This window comes from Rhinopithecus roxellana, chromosome 12, assembly GCF_007565055.1.
Source record: "Rhinopithecus roxellana isolate Shanxi Qingling chromosome 12, ASM756505v1, whole genome shotgun sequence".
In the NCBI taxonomy this organism is placed as follows: Eukaryota; Metazoa; Chordata; class Mammalia; order Primates; family Cercopithecidae; genus Rhinopithecus; species Rhinopithecus roxellana.
In genome coordinates this window covers 109,558,382-109,583,397 of record NC_044560.1, presented here as the reverse complement: position 1 = coordinate 109,583,397, position 25,016 = coordinate 109,558,382, and the positions used below count along the sequence as shown (strand labels likewise).

The 25,016-nt window shown below is 57.5% G+C and overlaps 2 protein-coding genes across 4 annotated transcripts; one reads left to right on the top strand and one right to left on the bottom strand.

The window, feature by feature from the left end:
• Positions 1 to 64: 64 nt before the first annotated feature.
• SCAF1 (SR-related CTD associated factor 1) lies at positions 65 to 17,320 on the bottom strand. 2 transcript variants are annotated; one of them, XM_030941911.1, is made up of 11 exons: positions 17,168 to 17,320; positions 14,289 to 14,402; positions 14,012 to 14,069; positions 13,222 to 13,316; positions 12,802 to 12,902; positions 12,598 to 12,713; positions 4,961 to 7,795; positions 4,225 to 4,307; positions 3,786 to 4,004; positions 806 to 934; positions 65 to 499 (listed from the first exon to the last, which is right to left on the bottom strand). In XM_030941911.1, the coding sequence occupies exons 2-11, from the start codon at positions 14,394 to 14,396 to the stop codon at positions 308 to 310; spliced, it is 3,936 nt and encodes a 1,311-aa protein (XP_030797771.1). In that variant the 5' UTR covers positions 14,397 to 14,402; positions 17,168 to 17,320; the 3' UTR covers positions 65 to 307. The 2 variants fall into 2 exon arrangements, with proteins under 2 accessions (XP_030797771.1, XP_030797772.1); XM_030941912.1 differs by lacking the exon at positions 17,168 to 17,320 and adding an exon at positions 14,832 to 17,044.
• A 1,912-nt stretch (positions 17,321 to 19,232) lies between these two features.
• On the top strand, positions 19,233 to 24,324 carry RRAS (RAS related). 2 transcript variants are annotated; one of them, XM_010369488.2, is made up of 6 exons: positions 19,236 to 19,437; positions 22,491 to 22,578; positions 22,695 to 22,797; positions 22,892 to 23,000; positions 23,764 to 23,882; positions 23,956 to 24,324. In XM_010369488.2, the coding sequence occupies exons 1-6, from the start codon at positions 19,285 to 19,287 to the stop codon at positions 24,038 to 24,040; spliced, it is 657 nt and encodes a 218-aa protein (XP_010367790.1). In that variant the 5' UTR covers positions 19,236 to 19,284; the 3' UTR covers positions 24,041 to 24,324. The 2 variants fall into 2 exon arrangements, with proteins under 2 accessions (XP_010367791.1, XP_010367790.1); XM_010369489.2 differs by lacking the exon at positions 22,695 to 22,797 and having other exon boundaries at positions 19,233 to 19,437.
• The last annotated feature ends 692 nt before the right edge of the window (positions 24,325 to 25,016 follow it).

Sequence of the window (25,016 nt, the reverse complement as noted above, 5' to 3'; positions counted from 1 at the left end):
CAGGGCAAGACTCCATCTCAAAAAAAAAAAAAAAAAAAAAAAAAAGAACCATGGGGCTCAGGGGTAATGTTTCATGAAATCTTTAATGAAATTGGGGAGAGGGGCACGAACAGAAGGGAGGGGCACTGGGGACAGGCTTGGGGGCAAAGGGGGTGGGCACGGGGCAGGGAAGGGCAGGGGGCTCTCCTCTTCCCTGCAGCAACCCTCCCCCAATCATCCCACTGATGGGGGAGGGAGGTGGGGAGGTGGAGCCATAAATATGTCCAGAATTTCAAAGAGGCGAGGGGCGAAGAGCTGGCCAGGGCTCTCAGAGAGGGGGCAGGGGCAGGCCCGGGCCACCCTTGTCCGGGGGCCCTGGCTCCTTGGGCGGCCGTGGGGGCCCTGGGGGGTCCCCTGGCTTGCGACCGTGCTTGCGGAAGTAGCGGTAGCGCTGGACGTAGGCCCGCACCAGGTTGCTCACCTTCACCGGGTTGATCTCCCCACTTTTGCTGTGGCAGATCTGGGGGGCCGGGGACAGCCAGAGTCACCACCAGGCTCCCGGGGTCCCATCCACCCGGGACTGCTGGGTACAGCTTGGGACTGGGGTAGGAGCAGCTTCCCCAGTAACCAAGCCAAAGTCCCTCTGTCCCCTAGATGATGGGTGCCCCAGGGCCAGCGGAACAGGCCCAGGTGGCCTTGAGAAAATCCCATCACCCTCCCAGACTGACCTCCCCGTCTCCCATCCGCGTCCATCTGTCTGCACACATCTGGCCCTCCAGTTCGTCCTCTCCCCGGCCTGTGTCTGCCCCTCTCTCTGGGTGCCCACCTTGTGGACGGCCTTCCTCAGGATGTCCTTGTACTCCTCCTTGGTGATGTCCTTCTTCTGATAGTACGGCTTGATGGCCAGCTTCACCTCCTCCACCGCCCGCTCCTGTGTGTGCAGCTTCTTCAGATACTGGTGGGGTGGCGACAGCGGGGGAAGAAACAGCAAGGGCCAGTGAGTACCTGCAGAACCTCCACCTCTACTCGCCTCTGCTGCCAGCCTAGCCTCTCTGGCAGTCCGGCTGCTCTCGGGCTGGAAGTCCTGCTGAGGGTCTGTCCCATGCACCCTCTGCTGCAGGTGGCTGGGACCAAAGGCCAAGCCTGTGCCTCCGCATATCACTGAACATCTCCTCTAGGCTGAACCCTGGGCTGCTCCAGGCCTGGCCAGGACCACGACACATGTGTTGCCTGCCCTCACAAAGTTCAGTGTGATGAGAAGACAGACATTGGCCAAGCAATTGCAGCTGGTTTTGAATCAGACTCTACAGACAGGGCTGTAGAAAACTGCACAGGGCTTTTCACCATGGGAAGGGGGAGGACTCAGTTTAAAAGGTTTTTACAATACTGCTCTGGTCACCAAGGGGATGGAGGCGCACTGAGGAGTGGGGGTGGGGACTGACCTCAAGCCCATTTGTATCGGAAGCCTGGTCTGCCACTCCCTGTCTCTGACCCCTGGGATGCTCAGCCAAACCTCCTTTTTGTGGCTTTTTCTTTGTTTTTGAGACAGGGCCTCTCCCTGTCACACAGGCTGGAGTGCAGTGGCACAATCACTGCTCACTGTACCCCTGGACTCCTGGGCTAAAGCAATCTTCCCACCTCAGCCTCCTGAGTAGCTGGGACTAGAGGTGCCACCACCACGCCCAACTAATTCTTGTACTTTTTCTGGCGACTGGGTCTTACTATGTTGCCTAAGCTGATCTTGAACTCCTGGGCTAAAGCGATCCACCCGCCTCGGCCTTGCAAAGTGTTGGAATTATAGGCATGAGGCACTGCGCCTGGCCACCTTTGTGGCTTATTTATAAAATGGGGACAACACCTATGGGGAGGACTACAGCGACACACATGGAGGATATGGCACAGGCCAGGTACAAAGACTCAATCCAGGGGAGCTGTGCCTGTTCCAAGGGGGATGGCCGTGGGATGAAAAGGGAAGGACGGAATAGGGGGCAGGGCAGAGAGCCTCCGAGACAAGGCTCTTCCCGCCTGTGGCCAACAAGCTAGGAGATCCCGCAACCACAGGATCGGGGCAGCAGCTGCATCCCTGGCCTCAGGCAGAATCTTTGCAAAAGCAGACAGGAAACCTCTAGCCAGAGAGCCATGTGGGACCAGAGAAGAACCGGCCTTCTGCAGGCACAAGGGATAGTCTCTTGCCACCGCCCTTGGGGAAACTGCCCTCCCAAGTCAGGTGACTATCAAAGTAGGGGCAGGTAAACTTGAGTCCTGGAAAGGGCAGGGCACAATGGCTAGCAGACTCCAGAAGCAATATCAGTGACACTGTCTGACGAGCTACTGAGCTGTTAGGGCAACTCTATGGCCAGGAGAGACACAGGCCGCCCTGGAGGGACTTCTCAGGCTTGCCTGGCCCCACAGGATGTGGGTCTCTAGAGAGAGGCTGCTCCCAAACACCCATCTTGGATGTGGCAAAGTGGAGCAAAGGGCAGAGCACAGAAAAGGGCAGAGCAAGGGCCGCCATAGACCAGGGGGTCCTCACCGTTCACGACCTGCAGCACAAGGCACAAGCTACAGACAAGTGACGGGCTAAGCTGCAGCCCCGCCTCCGCGACTCACACAGGATATTTAATGGGGTTTATACAGCTTTATCTGGCACCAAACACAGCTGTGTAAGGTGGCCAACACCATCATCTGGCTATGGGCTGCTGGACTGTAAAAAAACACATGTAGGCTGGGCTCAACGGCTCACACCTATAATTCCAGCACTTTAGGAGGCTGAGGTGGGAGAATCACTTGAGCTCAGGAGTTCGAGACCAGCCTGGGCAACACAGCGAGACCCCCAACTCTACAAACAAAATTAAGAAATTAGCTGGGCATGGTGGCATGCACCTGTAGTCCTAGCTACACAGGATGCTGAAGTAGGAGGATCCCTTGAGCCTGAGAGATCAAGGCTGAGGCTGTGACTGTGCCACGGCATGCCAGCCTGGGTGACAGAGCGAGACCCTGTCTCAAAACAAACCAACTAAGGCCGGGAGCAGTGGCTCACGCCTGTAATCCCAGCACTTTGGGAGGCCAAGGTGGGCAGATCACCTGAGGTCAGGAGTCAAGACCAGCCTGGCCAACGTGGTGAAACCCCATCTCTACTAAAAATACAAATATTAGCCGGGTGTGGTGGTGTGTGCCTGTCATCCCAGCTACTTGGGAGGCTGAGGCAGGAGAATCACTCAAACCTGGGAGGCGGAGGCTGCAGTGAGCTGAGATGGCACCACTGCACTCCAGACCGGGTGACAGAGCGAGACTCCATCTCAAAGAAAAAACAAAAACAAAAAACCCACATCTAGACCTGACCAAGACAGAAACAGCCCCAGAGCCCAGGAGAAAGAACCGGCCAGAGCAGCTGAGTAAGAACCTACATGACTATCTGCCTGGCACCCATTCTCCCTCCCTTCATCTAGAAACAGGTTCTTGAGTTTTTATTCAGAAACCAGCCTCCCCCACTCACACTGAGAGGGAGACAGTGTGAGAAACAGATCATCAAGGGGTGGGCTGCAGTGTGGGGCGTCTGTTACAGGGTGTGTAGATGTGGGGTAGATGCACACACCCCCACACACGCACAGACGTGATTTTCTCTTGGACATGCCTAACGAATTTCCCGCTCATCCATTCCAGCGAAGTGGAGTTCCTTACAGTTCCATGACTTTAGTTTCTATGGCCTCAGTCTCCCTTTCTCCTTGGGCCTCTGCGTCTCAGTTCCAGTCCATATTCTCTACAGAACTGTCACCACTGCCCCACCTCTCCCCAGGTCAGCTCACCTTATCTGTGTCCCCACGGCCCTCAGAGCTGCTGCTGCCCTCTCTCTTGTCAGACGTGGCAGCCAGCCCGGTGGGGGTGGGGGGAGTTGAACCGCAGCCCCCCAGAGGGAGGCTGCCAGGAAGCAGGTAGCTGGAGGGGCCAGGGGGCAGACCCAAAGAGGTGGGCACAGGAGCTGGGGTCACCCCCAGACTTGAGGGTGGCTTTCTGTGGCTGAGGATCTGTGGGAAGAGGACGGAGGGATGATGAGTAAAGGGAAGTGGAGGAGAAGAGGGGACGTGCACCCCACTGTTCCCACGCTGACTTCCCCACAGCTGAGGCAACAGGCTCCTCTTCAGGCCGATACCTTGCCCCAGAGCTGCCGGGCCTGCGGTTCCTCTCCTAACCCGAGGCAATGGACAAAAGAAGGGGCGGCAGGGACTCTCCCCCAGGGGAGCCCACCTGGTTGGTGGCCTGGATCAGCTCCTGGGCCTTCGCTCGGCTTGCCAGGTTGGCTTCTTCCATCTTGAAGAGAAGTGCAGTCACTGCAGGATGTGGAGAGGTGACAACATGAAGATGGGGGAGGTGACAGGACAGGAGCTGGTGAACCTCACCTGGACACTTGCTACCATCTCCTGCCCTGGGTCCCAGAACAGCCACAAGGCCTCACACTCAGAACTGGGAAAAGGGGGCCTTGGCCAACGACAGAACGGCCCATACCCCGAATGTTCTTGGGACTCCAGGTGTGTGGCTATAGGGCTGGCCACGGTCATGCAGTGATGAGACGGCAGGAGTGAGATTCTGCCTCCTGACGCCCCGTGGCCAGTTCCAGCCTCTCTCCCCACCTCTGCAGTCTGGTAGAGGCAACCACGATGCGTAAGGAACATGGTGTCCTGCTCAAGCCATTCTTTCTGGTCTCTCTCTCCTGGTCCCCCTCTAGGGGAATCCCAGAACCCAGCCCACCATTCCAGTCTGCGCTGGCCACCACCTGCTCCTGCCAGCCCTTCTCTCCCAGTACACCCAGGCACCTAGAGCCTCCGGACAGACCCTAACTGGCCTTCACCCACCCCCACCCTCCTAGTCCATGTCCTTATAAACCTCTCCCTTCCAGGGCACCCCACTGCCTCTAAGTCTGTACCCTCCAGTCTCCATACTGTCTCACCTGCCCCAGCACCCCCCTCCCCCAGGGGACACTCACAGGCCAGGACACCGCTGGTGGTGCAGTCCACACCAGCCGGCAGATTCCAGGGCATGGGCGGGGGCAGCGTGGGCAGTTGGGAGACACGGGAAGCTGGCCCGTCCTCCGCCCCCGAGTCACCGGCTGTGGACCCCGCACTGGGGGCAGTGCTAGGGGCGGCTGCAGCGGTGCTAGTGGCCGTAGTGGTGGCAGGCTGCTGCTCCTCCTCCTCTTCCTCTTCCTCCTCCTCTTCTTCCTCCTCCTCCTCCTCCTCTGCCCCACCTCGGACCCCAGCCTCCTCAGTGGCCTCCTCAGGCAGGAAGGAGACCTCGGGTGTCTTGCAGCTGCTGTCCACGGTCTGCGAGTCTGGAGTGAGGGCAGGGGGTGGTGGGGCTACCTTGGGGGGCGGGGTGCTAGGAACCTTGGCTGCCCGCTCCTCACCAGACCACGAAGTCTCCTCCGCCCCCTTGGTGCCTGCTGCCTGGCTGCAGCTATCCGCTTTGGACTTCTTCAGCGACACCGGGCCGCCACTGCCCCCGCTGCCACCTCCGCTGCGGACCTTTTTCCTGGTTTTGGATGGCTTGGTCTTTCCCTTGGTCCCCTTGGCTTTCTTGGCCCCTGCCTTGGCCTTGACCTTGGTCTTTTTGGGCTTGGTGCTGCCCGGAGCTGCTTTGGCCATCTCAGTGGGGGCCCGCTCCTCGGGTTTGAGGAAGGGGGAGCGACTCTCGCGGTCGCGGCTGAATTTGACGCCGATGGAGCCCAGGCCGGCCGACGCAGCATCCTTGGCGGGGGTGGTGCTGCTGACACCTTCGCGGATGAGCACCGCCACCTTGGACTGCAGCTTCACCTTCCGGGAAGAACAGGATGACGACGAGGATGAAGAGCCTGAGCCGCTGCTGACCGGTGGCTTTGGCGGGGGCCCTGAGGAAGGTGCCGACTCCTTGGGGGGCCGGGCCTTCTTGGATGACCTGTCCCTGTCCCTATCTCTGTCCCTGTCCCGATCCCGGTCACCCCCATCCAGCGCCTTCCGACGAGACCCCTTCTCCCGGGAGGAGGAGGAGGAGGAGGCAGCCCCCGAGCGGCGCCGATCCTTCTGGCTGCTCTTGCCGCCCCGCTCCTCGCCGCTCAGTCCCTCGGAGTCATACAGGACCTCCCGCTTAGGTGACGAGGCCGGGGCAGGAGAAGGTCCTCGGGGGTCGGACTTGTCAAGCCGGCCCACCGTGATGGTCCGCTTGATGGCGAAGAGGTCGTGGTCCGTAAGGTCCTGGATGGAGGGTGGCACGGCCCCCCGGCGGCGGCTGTCGCGGTCACCACCAGAGGTGGAGCCGGAGGGTGGCGGGGCGGGCGCCGGGGCCTTCTCGCTGCCATCCCCAGACCGCTTCTCACCCCGGGACCGTGACCGCTTCTTCTTCTTCTTGCTGCCGCCACCGTCCCGGTGTTTCCCGCGGTGCCGCTCGCGCCTCGAGGACGACGATGAGGAGGTGGCCGGGGGCGGGGAGGCGGAGCGCCGCCGCCGCCGCCGCTTCTCCCGGGACCGCGACCTGCGGCTGCCCCCTCGGCGGCGGTCGGTGCTGCGCGAGCGGTGGCGGGCGGAGCGGGAGCGGGAGCGGGAACGGCGGCGGGTCGACGACGAGGCATGAGAGCCGGGCTTGCGGTCCCGCGAGCGGTGCTTCTTAGAGTCCCAGGGCGAGGCCGGGGCGGGAGGCGCAGGCTGGGTGCCCGACGAGGACGAGGCGGCCTCCTTGGCCTCGCCGCTACGCTTGCGTTCCCTCCTGGACTTCTTGCGCGTTGGCGGACCAGCAGCGGCGGCCGGGGCAGGCGCGGGCGCCGGGGAGGGCGAGCGCTGGCGGTAGCGCTCCCGCCGCTGGGTCAGGATCTTGCGGCGCAGGTCCAGGCCGCCCCAGCGCGAGTCTGCGGCGGGCGGCGCAGGGGCCGGCTCCCCCAGGTCCACCTGCAGGGCACCCTCGCCGTCGGACTCCGCATGCAGGGACAAGAAGTCGTCCCCCTCGGGGGCCCGGGGAGCGGGAGGCTGGGGAAGGGGCTGGGCCGTGGGGGTGGCCGAGGCGGCAGGCGGAGGCCGGGCGGCCCGGCCACCCGGGCGGAAGAGGGACAGCGCCACCCTGGGCTCCTCCTCCGGCTGGACGATCTCGCCTTCCTCGATCTCCGAGTCGCCGGGTGGCATCAGGGGCGGCGGGAGGGTGGTTCCACCAGCGGTCACCACCTCCACCGAGACCTTGCCTTCCCGACAGGCTTCCGCCTCAGTCCCCACCACGAAGACCCGCCGGCGCGTGGCTCCATCAGCCCGGGTGGAGTCCGCCTGGGGCGGCGTTCCAGGGGCCGGAGGCGGCTGTGTGGGCTGCGGGTCCGGGCGGGGGCTCTCATCACCTGGGAAGTCCTGGCTCAGGCTGTTGTCATCGTAGATGCCTGCCAGGGTCTCCGAGATACGGCTGATGCTCTGGGACAGGCCTTCTTCCTCCTCCTCTTCTTCCTCTTCCTCTTCTTCTTCCTCTTCCTCCTCCTCCTCTTCCTCCTCAGGTGAGGGGGTCCCGGCTGATGAGCTGGGGTTGGAGCCAGTGGGCTCGAAGGGGTCGTACTTTTGCTCCGGAGCAGGCGGTGGAGAGTAGGCCTCGTCGGTGGGGTGGAAGGGGTCATAGATATCAAATCGGGGGGCAGGCGGGGCTGGGGGTGCAGGGGGCGGTGGGGGCGGGGGAGGGGAAGGGGAGGAAGATGAGGGAGAAGGGGAAGGGGAGGAGGATGCAGAGGAGGGGGCAGGGGGTGGGGCAGGGCCCCCGTCTCCCGTGCCCAAGGTGAGGTGACGGGCACAGGCAGGCCGAGAGGAGTCCGACTGTGGAGAAACTGCAAAGGAACAGGGAGAGAGAAGCGGTCAGGGCCTTCACCTCCCTTCTGGTGCCTGCTTGCTGGCCCAGCCATGGACACTTGCTGGGCCACCAGGTCCTGCCCAGGAAGCCCCAACTGCTTCACAGGAGCCAGCCGTAGGATGCTCCTGACAACTGCACACCACGGTTCTTTTTTTTTTCTTTTTTTTGAGACGGAGTCTGGCTCTGTCAACCAGGCTGGAGTGCTGTGGCCGGATCTCAGCTCACTGCAAGCTCCGCCTCCCAGGTTCACGCCATTCTCCTGCCTCAGCCTCCCGAGTAGCTGGGACTACAGGCGCCCGCCACCTCGCCCGGGTAGTTTTTTGTAGTTTTTATTAGAGACGGGGTTTTACCGTGTTAGCCAGGATGGTCTCGATCTCCTGACCTCGTGATCCGCCCGTCTCAGCCTCCCAAAGTGCTAGGATTACAGGCTTGAGCCACCGCGCCCGGCCACACACCACGGTTCTTAACCCAAAGGTCACTGGAGGAAACTGAGGCAGAAGGCTGTAGTATCCTCCCCAAGGGCACACAGAGAGGAGGCAGCAGTCAGGGTGTAAACTGAGTCAATGTGGCCCCGAACTTGCACTCCCATATCCTGTGACAGCACTGGCCTGACCCTGGGCAATGTACCCTGGCCCTGAAACTAGGAACTACCTTGACCAGTGCTGGTGACTGATCCCAAGTGGAGGCTGCAGTGAGCTCTGACCACAACCACTGCACTCCAGCCTGGGCGAAGACGAAACAGGAAAACAGGCTGCAGGGGGAGAGCTGGGATTCAAACCTAAGTCCCCCTCCAAGACAAAAACAAGCTCCGGCCTGCTGCGCCAGCTGCCTCTCGTGGGAGTTTCTCCTGTTTGGTAGAAGGAAGAATGGGAGGCTGACAGGGTGAGATTCCAGTGCAGAGCCAGGAAATGGCAGAGCTGGGGAGCACAGCAAGGCTGGTCTTCACCCCAAGCTCTTCACTCTGTGCTGAGTCCCCACCCAAGGAATTACATCTGCTCAGGACTCAGTGACACCACTGACCAGTGTCAGTGGCAATGACAAAGGTTTGCCTCTTCCTCCAAACCAGGCATGGTGCTTCATATGTCACCTCGTTCGCCCCCAAAGAGCCTGCTGCACTGTGCTAAGTACTACAGTCGTGATGCCACAGTCACACGATGGAGATGACTGACAGAGGCCACACCACAGCAAGGATGCCAGCAGAGTGTGAGGACAACGCCAGGGAAGGAAAGGGGTCAAGAGGGCAGCACCAGAGCCACCCCTTGATCCAGAGGCTGGCCCTCACCAGCCACATGACCACAGGCAAGTGGATTGACGTGTCTACCTCAGTTTCCTCATCTATAAAACGGGTATTTGTTCATTCATCCAACACCCTTTATGGCCAGGTGGAGTGGCTCATGCCTGTAATCCTAGCACTTTGGGAGGCCGAGGCAGACAGATCACCTGAGGTTGGGAGTTTGAGACCAGCCTGACAAACATGAAACCCTGTTTCTACGAAAAATACCAAATTAGCCAGGTGTGGTGGCACATGCCTGTAATCCCAACTACTCGGGAGGCTGAAGCAGGAGAACTGAACCTGGGAGGCAGAGGTTGCAGTGAGCTGAGATCGCACCACTGCACTCCAGCCCGGGCAACAAGAGCAAAACTCTCTCTCACAAACAAAAAAAAAGATTATCAATGAGTGCAGTGTACAGTCCCTCAGCTGCCAAGGGCTTCGGGGAAGATGAAGCAGAGGTGATGATGACAGCATGTACTTGCCAGGATGTGCGGAGGAACAGATGAGTGCACAGAAAGAGCCAGGCTGCACCTGCTGCCGGGTGAGGACAGTCTGAGCCTCAGCTTTTCCTAGCCTCATCGCTATTCCCAGCACCTTAAGCATAAAATACTCCACAGACCAGAGCGCAGTGCAAACACATGAGATCCACAGCTTTATGTACATTTCTGTATGGGATAGGATTATGGGTGAACTTTCTTTTCTTTTTTTTTTTTTTTTTTTTTTTTTTTTTGAGATGGAGTCTCGCTCTGTCGCCCAGGCTGGAGTGCAGTGGCCGGATCTCAGCTCAATGCAAGCTCCGCCTCCCGGGTTCACGCCATTCTCCTGCCTCAGCCTCCCGAGTAGCTGGGACTACAGGCGCCGCCATCTCGCCCGGCTAATTTTTTGTATTTTTTAAGTGGAGACGGGGTTTCACTGTGTTAGCCAGGATGGTCTCGACCTCCTGACCTTGTGATCCGTCCGCCTCGGCCTCCCAAAGTGCTGGGATTACAGGCTTGAGCCACCGCGCCCGGCCTCTTTTCTTTTTAAATCTACCTAGAATAAACAAATAAAACATAACCTCAGAGTCCCCCTGAAAACAACTACTATTAGCTTCCAGATACACCTTTATCACTTTTAAGGCCCAGGGGCCAAATCCAGCATACCACCTGTTTTCCTAAATCAAGTTTTAGGGGAACACTGCCCTGCCCATTTGTTTACTTATCCCCTACAGCTTCTGATTCTTTTCTGAGACGAAGTCTTGCTCTGTCACCCAGGCTGGAGTGCGGTGGCATGATCTCGGCTCACTGCAACCTCCATCTCCTGAGTTCAAGCGATTATCCTGCCTCAGCCTCCCGAGTAGCTGGGACTAGAGGCAAGCGCCACCACGCCCAGCTAATTTTTGTATTTTTAGGGGAGACGGGGTTTCACCATGTTGGCCAGGATGGTCTCAATCTCTTCACCTCATGATCCGCCCGCGTTGGCCTCCTCCCAAAGTGCTGGGATTACAGGCGTGAGCCACCGCGCCCAGATCTACAGCTTCTGATTTTTTTTTTTTTTTTTTTTTTTTTTTGAGGCGGAGTCTCGCTCTGTCGCCCGTACTGGAGTGCAGTGGCCGGATCTCAGCTCACTGCAAACCCCGCCTCCCGGGTTTGCGCCATTCTCCCGCCTCAGCCTCCCGAGTAGCTGGGACTACAGGCTCCCGCCACCTCGCCCGGCTAGTTTTTGTGTTTTTAGTAGAGACGGGGTTTCACTGTGTTAGCCAGGATGGTCTCGATCTCCTGACCTCGTGATCCGCCCGTCTCGGCCTCCCAAAGTGCTGGGATTACAGGCTTGAGCCATACAGCTTCTGATTTTAAAGAAATTGTGGGCCCCTAAGAATGTCATAAGTCCTAGGTACCATGTCTCTGTACTTAATGCATAAATCGTTTCCAGCTATTAATTTAAAAAAAAGGAGAGGAGGTGGCAGGCATGGTGGCTCATGCTCGTAATCCCAGCACTTTGGAGGCTGAGGCAGGAGGATCACTTCAGGTCAAGAGTTTAAGACCACCCTGGCGAACACAGTGAAACCCCATCTCCACTAAAAATAGAAAAATTAGCTGAACATGGTGGTGCATGCCTATAATCCCAGCAACTCAGGAGGCTGAGGCAGGAGAATCACTTGAACCCGGGAGGCGGAGGTTGCAGTGAGACTAGATCGCGCTACTGCACTCCAGCCTAGGTGACAGAGCAAGACTACATCTCAAAAAAAGAAAAAAGAAAATAAAAAAAAAAAACTAGCCAGGCATGGTGGCATGCACCTGTAGTCCCAGGTACTCCAGAGACTGAGACAACAGGATAACTTGAGCCCAGGAATTTGAGGCTGCAGTGAGCCATGATTGTGCCACTGCACTCTAGCCTGGGGGACATAGTGAGACCTCGTCTCAAAAAAAAGAAGGTAGCCGGGCACGGTGGCTCACGCTTGTAATCCCAGCACTTTGGGAGGCTGAGGCAGGCAGAGCACTTGAGGTCAAGAGATCAAGACCATCCTGGCCAGCATAGTGAAACCCCATCTCTATTAAAAATAGGAAAATTAGCTGGGTGTGGTGGCACACACCTATAGTCCCAGCTACTCAGGAGGCTGAGGCAGGAGAATCGCTTGTACTCAGGAAGCAGAGGTTGCAGTGGGCCGAGGTGACGCCACTGCACTCCAGTCTGGGCAACAGAGCGAAACAAGGTAAACATGACCTGGCACAGAGTGGTGTGCCTGCTCTACCACAGAACCAGTGCTCACGGCTCACAGCTGGCGCCCACAGCTAACTGCACCTTCCTCTCCTCTCCCTCCACCTCCTCCTCCAAATACATATGTTCACGCAGAAGGCAGGCCTAAACCTAGAGTTCTCAACAGAGTCCAGGCTCAGCAGCATGTATTGTTTACAATGAAAATTCCCAGGTCCCACTCCAGACCTGCAGAATCAGAACCCCGGGAGTGGGCCCAGCGATGTGCATAGTAACAAGTCCTCCTTGCAATTGAGCTGTGCGTTCAAGTTTGGTCTAAACTGCTCACAGGGTTACCACTGTGTGTAGGGTTGGAGGAGAAGATTCCTCCTTGGGCAGCGCACATCTCAGAAATCAAAAACTTGGGCTTCAGACTCATAGACACACCAGGGCTCAAGGCCCAGGCACCCCATGGAGCATCTGGCTGTGCGCCCTTGGGCAAGTGCCTGCCATTTTTCAGGCTGTCTGCTTCTCTGAATATAGCAACTCGAAGAGTCCCCCTCCTGGGGAGATGAAGTCCCAGTGCAGTGACACTAACGCTTAGTGTGCCGAAACCAAGTGTCACACATGCTGACCACTCCCACATAGCCCCAGCACATTGGTTTTTACTTTATATACATCTGTATGCACCTACAGCCTTGATCACATCTAATACAAAGACAAGGGAAAGGTTCTGTCTAATGACACAATCACCACCACCATCACTACCAAAAACAGCCGATCCCCACACAACTCCAAGGCCACCTGCCCAGCTCCACCCTGGCCCCACATACCCGTTTTGCCTGTCCTCCAGGCCCTGAGACGGGGCAGCAGGCTGGGCACAGGCAGAGGAATGGGATCTCTGTCCCCGATTCGGACCTCAGCCACCAGCTCCAGCATGTCCTCACTTCTGCAAGGCGGAAGGGGTGGGTGAGCCTTAGGGGTGCTTCTGGCTCTCACACCGAGGCCTCTCCCACTCCAGCTGCCCAGCTACTCACTCGCCAGGCCGCAGGTCCAGGCGGCTGGGAACCCAGGTATCCGGGGGATCCAGGACACTCACCAGCCCGGCAAGGAAGCTGTCCGCGGCCATGTCCAACACCTGGAAGAGGCCAGAGAGGCTCTATGCTGTCCCTGGCCACATGAAGACTGGCAAATCCTACTTCCCAACTCCCTAACCTCTCAGGAACCCAGACATCTAAGATCCCCAAGAAAACTGAGGATCTAATTCCTGTAGCTTGACAGCCATCAGCACTCAAAGCTCAGGCCCAGATCAGGCCCCCAGACTCTCCAACACTGCCCCTGGTCAGCATCGCAGAGCCAGGAGTCCAGGTCCCCAAACCCCATTCCCTCAGACTCAGGCACCCATCCCTTCCTCCAATACCCGTGAGTCAGGCCCCCAGCCCCCTCTTCTTACTCACAGTAGCTGTGTCAGTCCCCCCTGATTCCTGGGAACGGGGCTCTGACCGTGGACTCCGGCAGCGCCGCCATCGAAGGCCATGACACCGAGAGCCATCTGGTGAGAGATTTGCATGGGGTATTGGACACAGGAGACTCGCTGCCGAGACTTGTGGGGTAGAGGAAAGAGGAACTTTAATTTGTTCCTGACAGCGGAACCAGCCTCCCGCCTGCTCTCCAGGCCTCCACGCTCTGCCTCCCAGGAGGACTTCCCAGCACCCACTTCTGAGGCTCTGATGCTCAGCCATTTGTCCTCCTGTCTGCCCTCAGACACCTCAACCTGGCATTCAGGCCTTGCTGGGATGCAGTCCCCAGAGACGTCTCCTGCCTCCCCCAACCCCACTCACACCTTCCTGCATGCCAGCCCCAAGGAAGCCCAGCACAGCTGCTCACCGCTGCACCAGTGCTGTGGGCCTGCTGCAGCCAATCAGGCTTCCCTCTAATCCTAGGTCCTTAGACTCATAGGTCCTTAGAGGGCCCGTTCACCTGTCCCCGCTCTGGGAAGGTGCCCTGACCCACCTCCCACCATGCTAGCTGAGGTGGGCCTCCTGCCCTCTCCCAGCACTGTGTCTGTCTCCCTTCCACCGCACATTAGGCCCTTCCAAGGCAGCCACAGAGTGTCTGCCCATTTTTGGCTCCCCGTGCCAGCACAAGGGTGGCACCCAGGTGGCTTCAGAAAAGCTTGTATCAATGACATTAGGATAAAGAGCGCCGAGAGAGGGCGGGGCTGAAAGGAACCGGAAGCCGCCATACCTTTATCATTGGGCAGGTCCCCCTGCAGGGAGCTTCCCACAGCCTGCTGGATGGCTCGCTGGGGAAGGGGGGAAGAACCAAGCGTCAGAGGACCCAGGCAGATGCTTTGCAACCTCTGCCCCTTGGGAGACAGACATCCCAGACACTGACAGCCAGACTCAAGTGCTTCACGGGAGCCAGGAGTCCACTGCCCCTGCCTTGGGCCCCGGAGTCAGGCCCCTGGAGTGTGGATGCCCAGCTCCTCCATCCCTCAGTGCCAGGAGCCCAGCAGCCTCACCAGGATAAAGGCAGAAGGAGAAAGCGTGGGGTCTCTGTCTGGCGGACCATCACCCCGATCCTCGCCCGACTCCTCCGTCTTCCCACGAGACTCATCTTCTTCCTCCATGGTCACCTGGGGGTCCAGGGGTGACAGTTTGGAGTGGAGGTCCCCGGAGAAAGGACGGAAGTAGAGGATAGACATGAAGACCTCAAGGGCCCCACACTATCTCCCTCAGCATCCCCTTTGGCACCCCTCCTCTCCTCCACCTCGTCCCGCTCCACCCCGTGCTTGGTTGGGCGCTGGGCCCAGCATAGACACCCCAGGGACTAGGAGCAATTCTCTTCCTTTTTTCTGGGTTTCAGGTGCCTCTTATGTCAAAGGGAGGCCTCTCCGGCCTCCACTTTTAACATTTCACTCCTCAATTCCCGCAGCTTTCCCAACAACGTATCCAAACTTCAAGACCTCATTCCCTGGCCTCCTAAGAGGCAAAGCCAACACCGAGGTTTTTTGTGTGTGCTGCACCGTGATTTCAGAGTGTGTTCCACAGTCCTATAAACCCACCTTTCCCAAGGCCAATGTGCTGGGCAATATTCAACGCCATGCCTCGAACACCACACAGCTTCCTAGAGCATCAACTGTCCTCGATGGTGAGGAAAACCCCCAAATTTTATTTATATACCTAAGTTGGAAACTTCACTGAGTGATCTGCAAAACCACTATGCCATTTTTAAAATGAAAACGCTAAACTTCAGAAAAGCATGCTGAAGGGAAACTTTATAGGAGGCATTTACTTATTGCCATCTGCCCAAAGCCTTTGCAATGTCATGGAAATTCTTTGATATGATTCCCCAGTCAGGCAGTTGAAAGATCATCCATTAAACGGATGGATGTCTTGATTAGGGCTTCAGAAAAATATGAAGATTTCAGCTGTAAGCTTCCCCACGACTGTCAAATCTGCTACTTGTAAGACAATATCCAATCTCAAAATTCCTAGAAAGCTTCAAAATCCCTAACCCACAACTCAGTATGCTTCATTGTAAATGCACGAAACAGGAGTATCTATCTCAGAGAATGGCTGTGAATATTGAAAGCCTGACTTCTGCCACACAGTTAGAGTACCTCAAGTGCTCAATACGGATGAACAGGAATGACACTATCAGCCCTTAAAGCTCAGGTTTCCCCTACATCTGCCTCCCTGCTTCCCCCACAGCATTCCTGCAAAGACAAGACCCTGGTCCTGTTCTACATCCCATATAGATTTGCAAACCATGCCAAGCCTCTACATGCAGCCTCCCAGGTCCACCTAATTCCTAACTTCCTAAGACACACCCAACCCTGATAGTCTATTACATCCCAGCCTCTTTTACCAACACTCAATATGCTCAGCCCTGTGGGCAGTTCCTGGTCCTGGGACTGTTCTCCAGCACCTCCCGGGGAAGCACATGCTACCTAGAACAGTGACTGTCACATATGAGAAGCTTAATCAACATCTGCTGACTACAGGCTCAGGGATCCCCAAACCCTCTGCAGTATACAAAGATGCTTGCTTGCTCATTTAGACAGCACCAGGCTTTGCAGACACACCCTCAGCTACTTAGATCTTTTGGACAGAAGAATGCTCTGCAGATACTGCTAGGTCCTGTCTGGATCAGTGGTTTCCCCAACAACAGGGCCATATACCAGTTTAGTGCTTCACAAATAGCTTGTTATAAAAAGTACATAGAACAAAATAGTTCTTCGCAGCACATCGCAAGTAGTAAGTGGAAATGTCAATTTGTGGAAGGTGAGTTAATGTTAACACATTATGTTATATAATGTCAAATACATTATGATTGTCTGTACTAGGTCTTAATGAAAAAATGTATCTTAATGCAGATCACGGTCAACATGGTTTGAAAAGCAGTGTAATAGTGGGTCTAGACGACCCTCCAGACTCTTCCAGCCTCAAGCAGATTAATTCTAACTCTCTCAATAACCCCCAGGGTAATGCAGAATTTTAAAACATTTTTCATTTGAATCACTTTCTGAAGGGCAAGTATATCTAAGCTGGGCAAAATTTCCTCATTCTCTTTCTGTATTATTCGCCACAAGCTGATCCGACCCTAAAGGCATTCGAATTTGCTCCAGGCATAAAAACTGCATTCCTGCAGTCACATTCAAGCCATCTAGATAGTTCCAGGTCCTTCTAACTGCCCCCAGCCTCCTGTCACCCATTATTAGACACTACCCATACCCTGGAGACCCCAGACCCTCAGTACATCTCAATATTTGACGCCCTCCCCTGGTGGACATATCCCAACCCCCTAGGGGGCTCTAAGACTTCCTAGCCCTTGGCAGTTATTCTAGGCCTGATAAATGGCCCCAGACCTATGCAGACCAGTTGCATCCTCAGGCCAGCCCAGGTAGACTCTTTCCAGCCCTAACAGACATACCCCAGGCGCTCTAGATGGCTCTGAAGATACTCCTCAGGTCTTGCAGACCCTCCTTCACCCCTGGGATATATCTCAAGATCTCAAGATGGCCCCAGAACCCTCTAACCAGACCCTAGTCCCCGGTCAGCCCATAAAGACAATCTACAGTGTCTACAGACACGATCCAGGCCAGCTATATGATGGAGGGCAGGCCTTAGGCTCGGTCTAGGCCCAGGGACGCCCCCAGTCCTCTCGGAGACGCCCCACTGACGCCCCCAGGAACCCACGGATGCGTCCCAGGGCCCTGAGAAGGCCCCCCTCTCGGCGCCAGGTTTCGCCGCAGCTGCCGGGCCCGAGACCGCCCCATGAAGCCCTCCAGGACCCGTGGCTTGTGGGGAGGACCCCGGGACAACGAGCGACCCAACTCCGCCCCGCCCACCCCAATAGGCCCGAGCCCCGCGGCCCGGACCGCCGCCGCCATCTTACCCCGCCGCTCGGGCTGCGGCTCCGGCCCCGGCGCGGGGCGGGGCAGGCTGGGGCGGGGTTCGTCAGCAAAGGAGGAGAGAGGCGGAGCTAAAGCGCCGCCGAGCTTGCCGGGATTTCAAGTACCGAGCACGGCGCCGTGAAGGCCGGCGGAAACGCACCCGGACTCGGTTTCCCAGAAGCCAATGGGACACATGGGGCGGGGTCCGCGCGATGCACGCCGGGAGGCGTAGTCCGCGCACCGCCTCTGTCGCGCGGGGACAGCTAGTGGGGTGAGAGGTGAAGTGGGCGGGGCCGCGGTAGCCCGCGATGACGCCCCACAGTGCCCTGCGCGCGCGCGGAAAGGGTGGCGGAACAGGAGGTGACGTAAAAGGCACAAAACAGAATAGATGCAAGGGAATTGTAGTTCGGCGGAGTGAGCACGACTCGCTGGATGTTGTCCTACCCACATTCTGGGGCTCTCAGAATCCAGATCCTCTAGGTCCCCCTAAATTTAGAACCAGACGGGATGCAGTGGCGCACACCGTAGTCCCACTCGGGAGACTGAGGCGGAAGGATCGCTTCAGCCTAGAAGTTGTAGGCCAGCCTGGGCAACATAAGGAGGCCCCGTCTCTAAAAAATAAAAATAAGCCGGGCGCGGTTGGCTCACGCCTGTAATCCCAGCACTTTGGGAGGCCGAGGCAGGCGGATCACCTGAGGTCAGGAGTTCAAGACCAGCCTGACCAACACGGTGAAACCCAGTCTCTACTAAAAATACAAAAATTAGCCGGGCGTGGTGGCTAACGCCTGTAATCCCAGCTACTCGGGAGGCTGAGGTAGGAGAATCGCTTGAACCCAGGAGGCGGAGGTTGCGCCATTGCACTCCAGCATGGGCTACAAGAAGGAAACTCCGCTCAAAAATAAATAAATAAAAATAAACTTAGAACCTAGAAGCCCGACCCCATAGCCGCCTCATTCAGTACAGAGAAGTCTGAATTCCCAATCCTCTCACTCAGAGCAGAGTCCAGACTCCTACTTCCCTTTTCCCTTGGACTCAGGAGTCTGATTCTTCCTTCCTCAGACCCAAGAGTAGGTCTCCCAGACTAGTCCTGGTCTCAAGCTCTCACATACGAATTCGGGTCCCCCCAACCCAGTGGCCTCACTCAGACCCAGAATCCTGGGTCCCCAGCCTCTCCAACCCCTGGACCTAAGAGTCCAGGTCCTCAGCTCCCTCCTTTACCGAACTGAGGACCCCAGACGCCTTCCTCCCTGACACCCTCCTCCCCAGGACCCAGGAGTCCACATCTCCAGCCCATTTTCTCCTAGGGACCCAGGAGTCTGGGCCCTCGGCTTCCTCCTCCTTCAAGACCCAGAAATCCTGGCCCCAGGCTCTTCATGACCCAGGCATCCCAACTTGGGCGAGCTGGCTCATGGATTAGGAATGCAGTGATCTCACGGCCCCTCCCTGCCCCGTTACCCCGCTGTCCCCCTCTAGGGCCCCACTCTCCTCCCAGTTTGTCTTCCGCTTGGCTGGGACAGCGGGAACCGGAAGCCTGGGTCCCTTAGCAGGCGGAGACTGTAGACTCTAACCCAGACGCCCGGGTCGAAAGCTTGGCTAGGATCCCAGGAGGGAGGTGGAGCTTCTCCTCAAAACCTGCTGCTGCTTCGGAGCGCCCTATATACGGCCGCGCGCGCGAGTCGACGAGCCCCGCCTACCATACTAAGGCCTCAGAGACCATGCCCCAAACAGCAGTGTCACAGGGGTCCTTATTTGCATAACCCCTCCCCTGGCGAGCCTCCGGCCCCGTCTGCTGAAAGAATAAATTTATATTAGCATAGCCACGCCCACAGACCGCCCTCCCGCTGAGAGCGCGTGGCGCCGCTCGGGGCGAGCACAGGTCTCCATTAGCATAGCCCCGCCTCATTCGGAATTCCCCTTCGCAGCGAATCCCGTTTCCTTTCCCTTATTAACATAGCTCCTCCCTTTCTTTGGCCCGTCCCCCTCCTTAAGTGTGCCGAGACGCGAGCCTTCCTCGCCAGAGCTCATGATTATGCAGTAGCCTCATTAGCGTAGCCCGCCCCCCCGGGTCCCGCCCGGCTCCCCCGCAGGCGGTAGCGAAGGCAGCAGCAGCGGTGGCGACATGAGCAGCGGGGCGGCGTCCGGGACAGGGCGGGGGCGGCCCCGGGGCGGGGGACCTGGGCCCGGGGACCCCCCGCCCAGCGAGACACACAAGCTGGTGGTCGTGGGCGGCGGCGGCGTGGGCAAGAGCGCGCTGACCATCCAGTTCATCCAGGTAGTGGGCCCTCACCCGGGAGGGTGTCCCCGGGACCCAGAACTGAGCCCTTGGGGGGATCCCCGAGACCTCTTTTCCCCCTTGACCCGTCACTGAGACCCTCCTATAAGGCCCTCTAATCTTAAAAGATCCCCACAGATTGTAACCTAAACTCTTGGAGAGCCTCCATCCCCTGCACAGGGGAGCCTTCCTTCTGCACTCGCATCCTGAGACCCACCATTCCCTCCCCCAGTGCCCCAGACCCCGCTTACCTGCTGACCTGGCTTTGAGCACCTCCTGGGAGCATGCTAAATATAGAACACTCACCCCATTCGGACCCTAAGCACTCCCAGGCCCCCCCACCACGCCCTCGGTGCCACCTTCCACCACTCTGAGCCCTATCTCCCCCAAATCCCAGTCTCCAACTTCCCCTCTAAGCCATTGAGAACCTTTCTGGGAGAACGCCAGTGCCCAACACCTTTGAGATTCTCCCACATTCTGTTTTTTTTTTTTTTTTTTTTGAGACGGAGTCTCGCTCTGTCCCCCAGGCTGGAGTGCAGTGGCACGATCTTGGCTCACTACAACCTCTGCCTCCTGGGTTCAAGCAATTCTCCTGCCTCAGCCTCCCAAGTAGCTGGAACTACAGGTGCATGCCACCACGCCTGGCTAATTTTTGTATTTTTTAGTAGGTACAGGGTTTCACCATATTAGCCAGACTGGTCTCGAACTCCTGACCTCGTGATCGGCCTGCCTTGGCCTCCCAAAGTGCTAGGATTACTGGCGTGAGCTACCTTGCCCGTCCCCACGTTCGATTCTTAGCCCCTTCCATGACCGCCCCCAGAACCTAGAAATTCTACACAGACCCTGGCCCTGAGACTCTTCTGGGACTACCCAGCCCTAAGACAGTCCTGCTTTCCAACCCGAGATTTAAAAAGAGATCCTGCCCCTTGGCCATTCCAGAAATCTCCCAAGACCCCAAGTCCTGACAATCCCCCATTCCTCAAGACCCAAACCTCCACTATCCCACCCCACCCCCAAGGAAAACCAGCCCCTCCTCCATCCCGTGCTTTCTCCACTGCAACTCCCTGAGCCCCTCTCAGAAACCCTGGATAGCTCTCAAATAATCTCAAAGAAGAAGCCCCCAGATTCTTGGCACCCCCAGAAAGACCTACTCCTTGGGAGTTTCTCTGACCCCATAAATGAACTCAGTGTTTCTAAGACTGTATATACTATAACCTCCCAAAACCCCTGCGCCACCTTGGGGCTGGCCCCCAGTTCTCAGCCCTGAGCTTCTCACGCTGTGCTCTGAGGTCCCGCCCCTAACTACCCCCAGAGCCACAATCCCTCCCAGGGCCTGGTCCTTATAGCCTCCCTCCAGGGCAAGCCCTCACCAAGCACCCCTGTAACTGACAGATGCAGTATTCAGACCCCTAGCCTCCAAATCACCCCTTCTTTCCTGAAACTCCACCCCTACCCAGGAAACCTCCCCATTCCTGAGGGAGGTCCTCCCTGCTTCAAAGAAATCCTAGAAAAGTGTCTCCGCCTGAGATGCTACTGCAGAGGCCCTGGGGCCCCAGGACACCTCCACCCCACCCCCACCAAAAGACCCCAGCAAGGGCCTGGGAGGGAGCCCTTCTTGTGTAGAGAAAAGCCCCAGCCCTGGGCCCCTTGCACCCAGAGGCAGTCCCAGAGCTGGCCTAAGGCCTGGCTGGCAGCGGGCAGGACCCAGGCAGGAAGGGAGGGGCCGGGGCCCGAGGGTGGGGCAGCCTCTCCGCAGCCGGATTGGAACCGGGACCTTCCCCTGGGAGGAGACGCTGGAGGCCGCCTGAGCAGGAGGAGGGGACAGGGGAGAAGGAAGAAGAGAGGGAGGAGGCAGAAGAGGAGGGAGAGATATAAACAGGCAGTCTGGACAATAACGCCTCCGATAACCGATACATTCAATATTTAACAGGGATTTGCTCTGAATCTCGCCGGTGCCGGATGGAGTGTAGTGCTGTTCTTAGCCTCCTTTTTCAAATGAAGAAACTGAGGAACTGAGGCTCAGAGAGGGGAAGTGATTTGTTCAGTGTCACACAGCTAGGATGTAATCATGATGTGGGACATGTACCTTATACCAGAAAGAGAGGACCAGGAGTGACTCAGAGAGAAGAAGACTGGTGGGAGGCAGGGAAAGGGGGGCAGGGGAGCAGCTACCCAAAGAGAAGGGGACAGAGACCCAGAGAGAGGGAAATAGAGACTCAGACACAGGGGACAGAGACCCAGAGAAAAGGGGGCAGAGACCCAGAAACAGGGACAGACATTTAGAGAGAGAGAAGGACAGGGCGGGGCACGGTGGCTCATGCCAGTAATCCCAGCATTTTGGGAGGTCCAGGAGGGCGGATCACCTGAGGTCAGGAGTTCGAGACCAGCCTGACCAACACATCTCTACTATAAATACAAAATGAGCCGGGCATGATGGTGCATGCCTGTAATCCCAGCTACTTGGGAGGCTGAGGCAGGAGAATCGCTTGAACCCGGGAGGGGGAGGTTGCAGTGAGCTGAGACCGTGCCATTGCACTCCAGCCTGGGCAACAAGAGCGAAACTCTATCTCAAAAAAAAAAAAAAAAAAAAAAAAAAGGCCGGGCGCGGTGGCTCACGCCTGTAATCCCAGCACTTTGGGAGGCCGAGGCAGGTGGATCACAAGGTCAGCAGATCGAGACCATCCTGGCCAACATGGTGAAACCCCATGTCTACTCAAAAATAGAAAAAATTAGCTGGGCGTGGTGGCATGTGCCTGTGGTCCCAGCTACTCAGGAGGCTGAGGAAGGAGAATGGTGTGAACCCAGGAGGCAGAGCTTGCAGTGAGCCGAGATCGCACCACTGCACTCCAGCCTGGGCGACAGAGCGAGACTCAGTCGAAAAAAAAGACTCAGAGAGACAGAGAACAGAGACCCAGAGAAAGGGGGCAGAGACCCAGCAATGGGGACAGACATTTAGAGAGAGAGGGACAGAGACTGAGAGAGGCATCCCAGGGGCAGGGCTTTGTCCTGTCTGCCAGGGCACTGCAATAACTATCCTCTCCCCATCCTGCCAGTCCTACTTCGTGTCTGACTACGACCCCACTATTGAGGACTCCTACACGAAGATCTGCAGTGTGGATGGCATCCCGGCCCGGCTGGACAGTGAGGGCGGCGGGGATGGATAATGGATGGGGGTGGTGTCAGCGGGGGCTGAGGGCTCTTGGGGGTGACTGGGGGGAGCCTGGTCCCCACAATGGCCCCTCTCCCTGTCTCTGCAGTCCTGGACACTGCGGGCCAGGAGGAGTTCGGGGCCATGAGAGAGCAGTACATGCGTGCCGGCCATGGCTTCCTGCTGGTGTTTGCCATTAATGACCGGCAGAGGTGACGGGTTGCCGGTGGCGGAGCAGTGGGTGGGTGTGGGGAGGACCTGGGCTCCGCAGCTAGCTAGATCTCATGCCTCTGGCTTCACTCGCAGTTTCAACGAGGTGGGCAAGCTCTTCACGCAGATTCTCCGGGTCAAGGACCGTGATGACTTCCCCGTCGTGTTGGTCGGGAACAAGGCAGATCTGGAGGCACAGCGCCAGGTTCGGGACACCCCTCTTTGTGGGGACCCCATCTCAGCCTGGGAGGCTCTTTTCAGCACACCTGTCCCCCATCAGCATCCTCCTCTGTTCCTGCAGTCCTGCAACTGCCACTGTCACACAGCTCACCTAGATGGGTTACCCCCAAACCGGACCTTCGGGGTCCCCAGCATCACCGAGCAGAGGGCCTAGCACGCAGGTGTCCTCAGGAGAGGCTGCAGGATGGAACAAAGGACATTCACCCCATCCGCCAGCTCTCTTTGCCCCTTCCTCGTGTTCCTCCCTTCCAGCCAACCTCCCACCAGCCCCAGCACCTCCCCTGCTCATGGCCAGCCCCCTCCATGGCTCCCCAGTTCCTCCCCAGGTGCCAGATGCCCCGCACAGCTGCGCCCCTCCTTTCCCTGCTCCCAACACTTCCCCACCACGATTTCCACACATAACTCCTCCATTTGGTGAAGGTTTTGGGGATTTCCAGCCTCTGGGGCTCTGCTGGCCTCTGCCGGGAACACCCTGACTTCCCGGCCTGCCCACTCCTGGTGATCTAAGGCACAGCAGGGCAAGTGTCCACGAAGCCCGCCCCCATCCCTCACTTAGAGGCCACCAAGCCCCTGCGGCATCTCCCTCCATAATCTCTCAGGAGCTCTTCCTCTTTGAGTTCTCACAGTGGGTCACCTCTCCTAGAGTATCCAGCCTGCCTGTCTGTCTCTCCAGCCGCGGTCACCCTGAGTGCAGGGACCTGACTCCTCCGTGTCCCCTGCACCCCCAGGTCCCCCGATCAGAAGCATCTGCCTTCGGTGCCTCCCACCACGTGGCCTACTTTGAGGCCTCGGCCAAACTGCGTCTCAACGTGGATGAGGCTTTTGAGCAGCTGGTGCGGGCTGTCCGGTGAGCCGAATCCCCTTCCCGTCGTCCTTGTCCCCAGCACTTCCACTCCAACCTCACTGGCCTTTTCCCACAGGAAATACCAGGAACAAGAGCTCCCACCCAGCCCTCCCAGTGCCCCCAGGAAGAAGGGCAGGGGCTGCCCCTGCGTCCTCCTGTAGCCCAGGCAAGAGAGAAGCAACCAGCACAAGCTCTCGGGACCAGCTGCCTTCACACCTTGCTGTGTGACCTGAGGCCCTCACTGAGCCTCAGTTTCCTCATCTGGGACTCCCAGGACACATCACATGCCCACCCTTACTTCCTGGCCTCTTCTGGGCTACTGCCACTGTGTGCCTTCTGCCAACACCTCCTGTCCCCACCTAAGCCTGGTGGGGGTGAGGGGCTCCGGGTCACTGCTGTATATAACTCCCATCCCCCAGAATAATAAACGTCACTGCTAACGTCAGGAGGTGCTTTCTAAAAAGGTAATGAGGGTTGGGCACTGTGGCTCACTCCTGTAATCGCAGCACTTTGGGAGGCCGATGCGAGAGGATCGCTTGAGTCCAGGACTTTTCCAGCAGCCTGGGCAGCATAGCAAGACCATCTCTTGAAAAAAAAAGGGTGGGGGAATGAACTCTGGGAAGGTGAATGAATTCAGGGCGCACATGTTCTAAAGCTTCCCTCCACCTAGAACCCTCAGATCTAGAACCTATTGCTTGAGGAGGAGCAGAAGAATTTAAAAAGCAGAACCAAGTGCCTGGACCCCCACTTTCCCTTCAACAGGGTGAATCTACCCTTTTCTGCTTGTTTTTGTTTTTGTTTTTATTTTTTTCTAGCCTGTGGCCAGGCTAGAGTACAGTGGCGCGATCTCAGCTCACTGCAACCTCCGCCTCCTGGGTTCAAACGATTCTCCTGCTTCAGCCTCCTGAGTAGCTGGGACTACAAGTGCATGCCATCACTCCCAGCTAAATATTTTTGTATTTTTAGTAGAGGTGGGGTTTTACCGTGTTAGCCAGGATGGTCTCAATCTCTTGACCTGATGAGTATTTTCTTGGGATAAACTTTGAACATCTGTTGAAGGAATTTTTTTTCCTAGAAAGTTATAGAATGTGCTCTTCAATATGGTAGGTAGAAGCTACATGTGGCTATCTAAATTAA

What these genes read in the sequence shown, in the direction of transcription:
- SCAF1 (XM_030941911.1), bottom strand. Translation starts at nt 14,396, where the DNA reads ATGGAGGAAGAAGATGAGTCTCGTGGGAAGACGGAGGAGTCGGGCGAG. An exon ending in GCCGTGGGGACACAGATAAG is followed by an intron (nt 935 to 3,785) that starts GTGAGCTGACCT and finishes CCACCCCACCAG; the next exon opens with TATCTGAAGAAGCTGCACAC. An exon ending in TGAGGAAGGCCGTCCACAAG is followed by an intron (nt 500 to 805) that starts GTGGGCACCCAG and finishes CCGGCCCCCCAG; the next exon opens with ATCTGCCACAGCAAAAGTGG.
- RRAS (XM_010369488.2), top strand. Translation starts at nt 19,285, where the DNA reads ATGAGCAGCGGGGCGGCGTCCGGGACAGGGCGGGGGCGGCCCCGGGGC. An exon ending in TGACCATCCAGTTCATCCAG is followed by an intron (nt 19,438 to 22,490) that starts GTAGTGGGCCCT and finishes CCATCCTGCCAG; the next exon opens with TCCTACTTCGTGTCTGACTA. An exon ending in CAGCTGGTGCGGGCTGTCCG is followed by an intron (nt 23,883 to 23,955) that starts GTGAGCCGAATC and finishes CTTTTCCCACAG; the next exon opens with GAAATACCAGGAACAAGAGC.